The sequence below is a fragment of the Rosa chinensis genome, chromosome 7, assembly GCF_002994745.2.
Source record: "Rosa chinensis cultivar Old Blush chromosome 7, RchiOBHm-V2, whole genome shotgun sequence".
NCBI lineage: Eukaryota > Viridiplantae > Streptophyta > Magnoliopsida > Rosales > Rosaceae > Rosa > Rosa chinensis.
Genome location: NC_037094.1, coordinates 51,104,541 through 51,114,684, shown reverse-complemented (window position 1 = coordinate 51,114,684; position 10,144 = coordinate 51,104,541). Strand labels below are relative to the sequence as shown.

The window sequence follows — 10,144 nt, the reverse complement described above, 5'->3', positions numbered from 1 at the left end:
GAATTCAAAATCTATCTACACTAGCATGTAGAGCTCAGAGAGGAGATTAAGTTTCATACCATGCATGGCTTAGTCCCTAGCCAGATTTGTCGAAAAATTCCCAGAAAGCTCGCTCGAAAGCTTGAGACTTCAGGCTTCGATTTGACTTTATCTGAGCTTCTCTATGAAAACCCGAACCAAAGACGTGATCGAGACACTGAGACCATTCGAATGTTGGTGGTCTGACTCCACATCACCGCCGGAATTTGCAGAGAACTCGCCGAGATACTCAGAGCTTTTGAGCTTCGAATAGTCACTGTCCGACGTCGGATCGAGAAATTAAGGACATGGATCACATTGCCGCACAGATGGTTCAATCTCTGTCGGGTATATCGATTGGGTTCCTGATTCTGCAGAGGTCACAGCCGAGGCCGGGCTCGAGAATGGGTCGAGGCGTCGAGCTATCTTGATGCTTATCTGTTTTGGGTGTTAGTATTTGGCATACGCATAAATATTTCGTCAAACCAAGCATGTTGGTCATTTTACATTAAAATTGGGAGTCAGACTTACATTATTTGGCTTTTGGGCCTGGGCTCATGTTCTTATTTGTATAAATCTTTTTGAAAGTGGGTTTTCTGTGTTTACATTTTTGGTCATGTGCTACTATGTAATTTTCTAATAAATAAAAGCCAAAAGTCATGAGCATAAGTACAGTGCACAAACAAATGGAATACAATGCCAAAAGTCATGAGGAAAAGCATAAGTACAGTGCCAAAAGTTATGAGCTTTCCAATCAAAATGTAGGCCTGACAAACAGCGGGTTAGGTAGGTTTTAGCAGGTTACCATGCGGGTTTCGTGTGTGGGTTAGAGGATCACAATCCATTTGCCAGGCCTATCAAAATGTATTTTGAATTTTCAAATTAAATCATTAGCATTAACGTGATCTTTCCAAAATAATATACACACATACATGTTGAATAGTCAATATATTGGACATATCAGTTTATGAACACAAGGAACGTATTTGAGAAATGAAGAGCATACTGGTAGAGTTCATCTACTGACCAAACTCCTAAATTCAATCCCAACTTCTTCTTTTTTGGTCAAAAGAGGTAAGTTCAGCAAACAGTACAAAAACGAAACACCCCTATAGAGTCAACATAAAGAATTGTTCCTCAAAACACCCTAAAATTCTATTCTAAACAAGAATAAGAGTCCAATACACCCTTAATAAACCTGTTTGAACCCAAAATAACATTTTTTCCCGACAAAGGGGACTCGAAGAAATCCGGGCCAATATTTGTGGCCCAAGCTATTTATTTTCGACAAGTTTGGAAAATATTGTTTAGAGGCTAAATAAGGACTACTTGGAGATCAAGCGATCCTGAAGCAAATCTGGATATTCATCGATTTATTATTAATGGTAATTTGTTTGCTTGATTGTCAAGACTCTGCGAGGACGCGAACAAGTTTGGGAAGGAATCAACCACCTTAATCGCAAATATCAAGAGAGATATATATAATATAATTGCCTATGCAATGTCTTGTGGTGGAGCAATTAAGGAGGGGCATAATCATTCTTGTTGGCAATCAACAGAAGACACACACACACACACACACATATATATATATATATATATATATATATATGCAATTGCAATTAAGGTGGGCCACCAGCCAATGCTTTCCCATGCAAGGTTATGTGGAGCAAGGCGCAGAGATATATCCAAGGAATCAAGGTAGCAGCCATTAACTATATATAATGAAGGGCTAAATACTAGTTAGTACCCTGTGGTTTAGGTCCAAAATCAATTCAGTCTCTGAACTTCTAATTTCATCAAAAACACCCCTGCACTTTCAATTTTGATCTAACAGGTCTAATTCGTTAATATTCTGTTATGGGTTCAAGTTATAGTTGGATTATTTGTTGAAAAACTATTTATTTTTATTAGTACGACTTACTCCCAAATTGACTATGCAGACCACCTCGATACCACATCATAAAACATAGACCATATATGAGCCACATTAACAAGTTAAATAACTAAATTATCGGAAAACTAACAAATTGGACCTATTAGATCAAAATTGAAAGTGCAGGGGTGTTTTTGATGAAATTAGAAGTTCAGGGACTGAATTGATTTTGGACCTAAACCACAGGGTAGTAATTTGTATTTAGCCCTATAATGAACGTGAGCCATGCAAATAGTCAGTATATGGAAGGATGCAATTATCCTTAATTGCAACAAACAAGGGATACATGATTGCATGCCGCGAGCTACGTAGTGCTCGCGAAGGCAATATTCAGGAATCAGTCCTTGAGGAAATTACGTTACTAAGAGGAAGATTACATCCAGGACTCTAAGAGCAATTAATCTTTGCCTATATTCTAGCGGCGACAGAGGATAATTATTAATTATCGCCTACGATAGTTATCAAAACTATTAAGAGTTTTGATTTGATTCAAGGCCAATAACTGTGGCCTAAAATATAGTATTTCATTCATATTTGGAAAGTAAATCTACGAGCAGCCTATATATAGAGGCTAAAGACGACACAACAAGGACCTCTCTCTGAAATCAATCAATCCCAACGATTACAAAGCCTCCTCGGAGCAAACCTTCAACCTCGTTGAAACCCGGTGACCGCACACCGGTCCTAGTCTCCCCGCGAGTCGACTGTCAGCATCACCAGATCAACCTAGCGGCCGTACTTCCAGTCCTAGTCTCCCCTCGAGCTGACTGCCAGTACCACTGCCACCGACACTACCAGCGAAGCAAGGGTAACGCCCTCGCAACCCAACGAAGCTAAAGTCACGCTTTAGCAAAACCCATGCTTTCTCCAAACTTCCCAGTGATTGCTCTGCTCAGCCTACAAAGTTGAGTATCGATTCGGTGACGCGAAGAGATCACATCCAAAGTCCTTATCCGTAAGGCAAGAAGTCCTTTCTCGGAAGGCTAGAGAAGAACCTTGTGGCGAGGTTGGTGCTCTCCTCGTCCACAAACGCTTGAAGAAGAAGTCAGGTCAAGGGACTCCCCCGACGACTGCACCCCACGGTGCTGGCACGCCTGCGCACACGCTCAAAAGAGACAGTTTGCAAGCCAACTGGTTTTGGAGCCAAACAACACCCACTTTTTAGAAAGTCCACGTTACATTGTTCCAAACAAAATCTCAGAAACTCCGAAGCTAATACAGTAAAATGATTCTTAGAGCAACAAGTCTTTGCGACCTAAAAAAATTTAAAATAGTACTCTGAGCCATACAGACCCAATCCATCCAACTCCACAACAAACGGGCAATCCAAGTCTTGTGAAACCCTAGTCCAAGCCCAAGGATGAGGCCCACAACCTAATTCAAGGCCCATGTGGCCCAACCACCCTTAGCATTGGGCTGAGTAGGAAACCTTAGCATCCTTGATCTCTAAGCAGTTCACTGCGTAGTCGACCAAAATGGTGTCGCCATTACTAGCAGAGCCTCCGGCCTGACCCCAAGAAGGGCGCCCTTAGCCAGCCCTCCATCGTACAAATATAAGGATCCCTATCCAACCCATTGTAACCAGACACACCTCTACCGGCATCGCTACCAAGTGCAGTCTGAAACCCACCACAACCATCGACAATCAAATAAGATAACCTATTCCGACTGCCGTCAATCTTGTCCACCTAACGACGAGACCCAGTGAGCTCATCTGACATAAACCCAACACGGCCCGCCATTGTACCCATTTCCGATCTTCGTTCCAAAGCTGCCTCAAACACCAGAATTCAGGTCCTATTAGTATCCTAGACTCGATTATCTCCGTCGGCTCCATAATCATACCCATCCACCAGCAGCCCGTCCCCTAATCAAGACAACACCGAGATCAGCCAACCTCCAACTCCAAGCATGATCACTACAGCAAGGAGAAAACAGAAAAGAAAAATCAAAAGGGGGTTGCAGGAGAGCTCCCTCACCGCCGCTCACTAACCAACTAGCAAAAAGAAGGGGTAACGTTCCTACCATCATAATCGGAGATTCACCTAAACCCTTAACCCTATATAAGCAAAGCAGCCATGCTAAATACACAGTGGAAATCATTCACAATACCTTAGAATCCCCAAATGTCAAACACATCTCATAATAATTCAATCCAAACTTTGTCCCTACTGAAAAGAAAGATGAACCATCTTACTCTTATACCAACCGGGGACCACAAAATAACTATTACACTGAAAACTCAACTCCTTCTTACACTTGGAAACGTAACTCCAATGTTTTGTATAGAGAAACCTGATAAGACTTCTCTATTTGACCAAAAAAAAACATGATAAGACTTCTCTAGAGCTGAAACTAACTATATGTGAATCAACTATTACACTTGGAAACGTAATTCTAATGTTCCATATAGAGAAATCCGATAAGAGTTCTTGAGAGCTAAATCTAGCTATATATGAAAATCAATCTACTTCTCTTAATAATAACTAGTCTGAAACCACATGCTCTGTATGTGTAAGAAAATATTTTTGTTAAAAAATGATTACACGCATTTATATACGTGTAATTATATCTAAAACACTATAATTAAGCTAATCCTCATGTCAATTATTATGTAATTAATCCACTTTTATTTATATTGTAGTAAATAAGCGGAGTTGTGGATTTCGGAAGAAGTTGTGCGAAATTGGAGTTAATTGGAATTATCGACAAAAAGACAAATTGCCGATGTGGTCAACTAAAGTCAAAGCCAAGAAAGAAGCATAAGGATATTACGCATAGTTATGGGTATGTGCGTGAAATTACAAGTAGAGGGAGGAAATTGAAGAAAAGTGTTAATTAATCGCTGATTTGATTGATTAACCATTGATTTGGTTAATTAATCATTAATTTGATTAATTAAGTAAGAGAGTTGAGCAACATTGCATGCACGTGCAGATTTGTATATAATTGGTTGAAAACCAATTCAGCTTTGACATGTGGCACCCATGGTTTAATTAAATCATGATTCTCATCTCGTCCATCCTCTTCTTCACGCACTGATTTTCTTTCCTCTCCCTCTCCTTTCTTGCCACGTGGCCTCATCTATTCCATATTCTTTGCAACCACATAGGCTATGTTTGGGGGGGGGGGGGCTTTTTTGCTCCCCCGCTTATAAGCAGAAGAGCAATAAGCGTTTGGTAACGCAGCTTATCCTCAGCTTATTTCAAAAGCTGCCCCAGCTTCTATCGAAAAGGAGAAGCCGTCTCCCCCCTGCTTTTAGAAGCCAGAAGCTGGCGAGCACTGCAGCGGTCTTTACTGTTCATTAATGAATTTTTTGAAATCCCGGTTACTACCCTCCGTTGGTTGAATCAATTACACTCATCTGCCATGAAACTCTCAATTGATCAGCCTCTCAACGCTGGGCCGCATCTCTCTCGATCCTCCATCAGTCTCTCGATCCTCCTCTGACCACAGATCACTGCATCAGTCGATCCTCCTCTTATCACAGTGCCGCAACGTCTCTCGATCCTCCTCTGGCCGCATCAGTCGCCGCAGAACGCCGCATAAGTTGGTGCTGGTAACTCCTCAGATCGCCGCATCAGTCGCCGCATCTAACACTGCATCAGTCGCCGCATCTGGAAGGAGGAGCAAGTCAGTCTTTCTTCCTCTGCTTCGTTCTTATCTTTAATCAAATGGGTGTTATATTTGTTTTGATTTTCGTAGTGATGGGAATGTTTAGCAAAATGGTTAAGTGAATTTGTATGGGCTGTGATGAACTATCAGTAATTTCAATTGGGTTTCATCAGTTGGGATGAATACAGAAGAATGAACAGGAGGAGCATCAAATTCGATGACTCCATAAGCATGATCAATGCTATTGCAGCAATCAATGGGTTTTCTGAAAAATTGTTAAATTTTTGTTTCTGTTGTATGTGGTTTCTTGTTTGAGATTTCTTAATTGAAGTAGAAGAGTGCATTTGGGTACAGAAATTAAACGTTTGGTACCTGATCTGATGGGAGCTCGGCTCAATTCAGAGATTTGAGACTTTGTTATCCTGGTGTTCAGTGTTTGGATATGATTGAGCTATTTTTGTGTATGGTTAAGTGGCGGTGATGGTGCAGTGACAACGAGGATGATTGTAATGACGGTGATGATGGTATGCTCATTCATATCACCACAACCGATGTTAATGGGTGTTTATGCTTCATCGATAACAAGAATGATGGTGGCAGATGCTAATGGGCTTGGAGTGACTCCTCCCATGGGGTAACACATCTAAGCATTCTCTCTCTTGTTTTAGTGGTCACAGCTTCCATGCCATATAAATTCTTGGATTCTTTAGTAGTCAGATTAGAATATCAGAACCTTAACTTAGTAAATTGGGATATTGCTGTTCTCTAGAAAAATAGAAAGGAAAAAAAAAAAAAATCTGTTTAATTCGTTCCTTTAAGAATTGTTTTTATGGAAGTTTTTGCATTGTTTCTAGTTAATGTCAATCCTTGAATCTCGAATTCCTATGGCGGTATAAGAAGAATAAGAATATTTTTTAATTTTTTTTATCACCTTCTAATTATGTATGTTTCGATCTCGTTTTGCTATCATCTCTTTCTAGTAAGACCAGTATCTCATGTCTATAATCCCTGGTTTAATTTTTACCGTGGAATACTTGGAGTTTTGGATATAACATGAAAACCGTTTATTTTGTGCTAAATTCTTAAGTTTCGATATCCTACCCATCGTTAATATGTGGAACTTCAACTATCTTTTTCCTAACCTTTTCAATTCGTTCGAAAGGACTTGTCACTTGTGGTATTAATCAGTTCTCTTCTCTTTGCTTAGGTGGAATAGTTGGAATCACTTCAACTGCAAAATTGATGAGAAAATCATCAAAGCAACTGGTAATTTGACCTTATGCTCAGTCCAAGTTTCACATACTAAAGTCAGTACCCCAAAGGGTTGGCAGTTAGTCAGAAATGAGTCTATCAAGATGTGTTGGACTGACTGTTGGTTATGTACATCAGGGGTTAATAACAGTTCTTGTTTTTCTCTCTCTGACTTGTTGGTTATGTGTTGGACTGACTTGTTTTTCTCAAAAGCATGTGCCCGATGGTTTGGAGTTTTTTCCTAATTAGTTTGCATGCTGATATAAATCATGGTTTGCATGTTAATGTTCAAATTTAGTTTATTTTTCTTGAAGCTTGTTTTTACTCAAACAAAATTTGGTTTCGGTAAAATAAAATTTAACAAATTTTCTCTTATTTGAACTCTTCCTTCCTCTTTGAATTTTAGGCTTCCTACTCATTTGACCCTTTTCTTTACTTTCTCTTGTTTTTTGTATGCACAGTGAGACTGTAAAATTTGGCCACGTTACTTTCTTCTGGAATGGGAATCGCTCTGGATGCTTTAACCCTGAAATGGAGGAATATGTGGAAATTCCAAGTGATAGTGGAATCTCATTCAACATCCAGCCAAAGATGAAGGCATTGGAGATTGTTGAAAAGGCAAGGGATGCTATTCTGAGCAAGAAGTTTGAACAGGTAATAAAAAATAGCCATCTGATATGCAAGTATTTTTGGCAGATTTTATTTATCCAGAGTGCTATATAATTACATTCTTTTATATTTAGGTACGTGTTAACCTACCCAATGGGGACATGGTGCGGCATACTGGTGACATTGAGGCCACAATTGTTGCTTGCAAGGCTGCTGATCAAGCTGTCAAGGTATGATTGCTATAGTTTTCTGTAATTGTCTTTAAAGTTAGTTTTGAAGAAATGGTGACGAATTTTTGATATGGATATCTGATGGTTTTATATTTAATCAAGTTGAAAAATGAAAAGAAACCTACTGATTATTGTATTCAGTCATCAAAATTACTGTCCACTTTCCAGGTTTTAATTTATGGTTTTGTTTTTCTTTGTTAAGGTTCCCATTGCTATTGGAGGCCACGGACTGGCACCTGGTTTTCGGTTCCGCAAGGATCTTCCTAGTGGTGGTCTTGCCAATGTTGCTGCAACTATGATCAATCTGCATGGATTTGAGGCCCCTTCCCAAGAGAACATAGGGAAAAGAATTCTCACTCTATTATTTCCTAAATTTTGATGTTAGGTTACAAATGCCCATTCAAAGAGGCATTGACTTCCCTTATTTTTGTTAAATAAGTTTGAAAAACTATGTTTGCTCACAGCTGCTGTGAGAGTACTGGGATTTGGAGATGACATAACAGTTGAGATGAAAATGGATTTTTGCTATTTTCTGCTTTCCAAATAGCATTTCTTGCCCTAAACATGAATATCCAAGTTTGTTACAAACTAATGTCTTTTTAGATTGAAGGTGTGTAAATATTGCTTTGCTTTTTAGTTTTTTCTTTTCTTGAGACATCATCTTTCCCTTGAATTTGATGGTCTATTTCTTATTTATCCATAATACAAAACTACACCAAAAAAATTTCAAAATTCCCTTGAATTTGAAATCATTTTTCACTGAAATTAAAAAATTTCTTATTCTTAAAATTGTCTAATATTAATCATATGGTCACCATGATTTATAAAAATTGAAAGTTAACAAAAATTAATAAGGACATAATAAAGATTAAAAATAATAACGTTGTATTACTAAACAATCAAGGCAAAATAATCTCTTATGTCCAATTTGTTCATTCCACAAACAAAAAGCACAAGCCAGTTTGAGTTTACCAAACACTTTGCCACTGCTTTTGCCACTGACAGCTCTTATAAAAAGCCAGTTTACTAAACACTTAGCTACTTTGCTTTTCAACCACTTATTCTCAGAAATAAGCAAAATCCAGCTTTTTTGAAAAGCCCAGCCATACCAAACATAGCCATATAACCCTACAGTATCGGCAGACCCCAGATCCATATTTTCCATCCTCTCCTCCAACATAGCCGCGACCCACCTCCCTCTCTAGTCTCCTATTTCTCTCACTTTCCAATACCATTCTCAACCATTTTTCTCAAGAAATTTTAAGGAAAAATCAAAGGGCTTTCACTTCACATCATCAAGGCTTCATCACCACAAGGGATTTTGGCTTTGGTAAAGAGTGGGGGCTTAATATCAAGTTGGATTCATGTTTGCCTATAGCAAATTGTGAGCTTAATTTGTGTTCCCTCTCTCCTCTATCATTTCTCTTAATTTCTTATATATTGGATGATGTATTTGAGTATGGGTAATGAGTAGTTCAATTTTGGGAGTTAGGGTTGTGAAGCCCTAACTCATCTTGTGTAAATATTGATGCTTTAAATGAAATAAATGCAATTTCCATTGTGTATGCTTTAAATCCGAATTATTGGTCCTTAGAAGCATGTTTCTAGGCTTTGTCACCCTTTGAAATTATGTTGTGGGCAATTGTGATGAATAGATTGATAAATTGACAACTTATTAGTCTTGTGGCATCTAGGATTTGAGTGTGGTGACCATTAGCTAGCTTAATTGTAGCTAAACTTACTTGAGTCTCTATTATCTTGCTCTCTAGGCCTCTAATTTTGGATATTGCGGCCTTGACCGGTGTAATGCCCAAATTAGAGAGTTAATTGTGGCCTTAACCGGCATAATCAATACACCGAAAGGATAATTGGTTTAGTAGCCTTAACCGGTACTAGATACGGGACTCAACACATATAGGAAATGCATGCATTTGTGAAATTGACATCGATATTTGCAAGATAGTTAGTGTGAATCACCCGACACTCCCATGTTCCCATTAATTTGAAATCCGAATTTTAATTTCTTGCTTGATGATTAGTTGTTTGCTTTTATTTTAGTTTGCATTTAATTTAGTTAATTCCCAATTCAAAACTCCCAAACAAAATTCTAGCTTCCATTGTGCATAACTCATTTGGGTTACAAGTTAGTGGCTTTGATTAGGCTTAGTGTGAGCTAAGCCGAGCATTGCCGAGGCTTGGTGCCTTGTGAATATTATTTTACTTTATTTTATTTTTATTTTTCATTGTATGCTTTTAAGTTATTCTAGTGCCAATTACCTCGGTTAGGTCCAATACCTAATCCCCAAGGTACGATAATCAAGGTTTTAATACTTCCCTTACTTGATAACGATTCGTACGCTTGCGAGAGTTTATGAACCTAGTTAGAAAAATAATAAAATTTAGGACTAAATACTGTTTAGTCCTTGAGCTTTTAACCATAAAACACTTCAGTCCCTGACCTTCTAATTTCACACGTTTAGTCCCT

The 10,144-nt window shown here is 38.6% G+C and overlaps 1 protein-coding gene across 3 annotated transcripts; it reads left to right on the top strand.

Moving 5' to 3' along the window:
- Positions 1–5,562: 5,562 nt before the first annotated feature.
- On the top strand, positions 5,563–8,187 carry LOC112176068 (2,3-bisphosphoglycerate-independent phosphoglycerate mutase). 3 transcript variants are annotated; one of them, XM_040512047.1, is made up of 5 exons: positions 5,563–5,587; positions 6,777–6,835; positions 7,282–7,474; positions 7,564–7,659; positions 7,862–8,187. In XM_040512047.1, the coding sequence occupies exons 3-5, from the start codon at positions 7,352–7,354 to the stop codon at positions 8,036–8,038; spliced, it is 396 nt and encodes a 131-aa protein (XP_040367981.1). In that variant the 5' UTR covers positions 5,563–5,587; positions 6,777–6,835; positions 7,282–7,351; the 3' UTR covers positions 8,039–8,187. The 3 variants fall into 3 exon arrangements, with proteins under 3 accessions (XP_040367981.1, XP_040367980.1, XP_040367979.1); XM_040512046.1 differs by lacking the exon at positions 5,563–5,587 and adding an exon at positions 6,143–6,203; XM_040512045.1 differs by lacking the exons at positions 5,563–5,587; positions 6,777–6,835 and adding an exon at positions 6,177–6,203.
- Positions 8,188–10,144: the final 1,957 nt, after the last annotated feature.

Excerpts from the sequence above, each read along its gene's own strand:
- LOC112176068 (XM_040512045.1), top strand. Across the intron at positions 7,475-7,563 it reads TGAGCAAGAAGTTTGAACAG|GTACGTGTTAACCTACCCAA; the intron begins GTAATAAAAAAT and ends TTTTATATTTAG. Across the intron at positions 7,660-7,861 it reads CTGCTGATCAAGCTGTCAAG|GTTCCCATTGCTATTGGAGG; the intron begins GTATGATTGCTA and ends TTCTTTGTTAAG.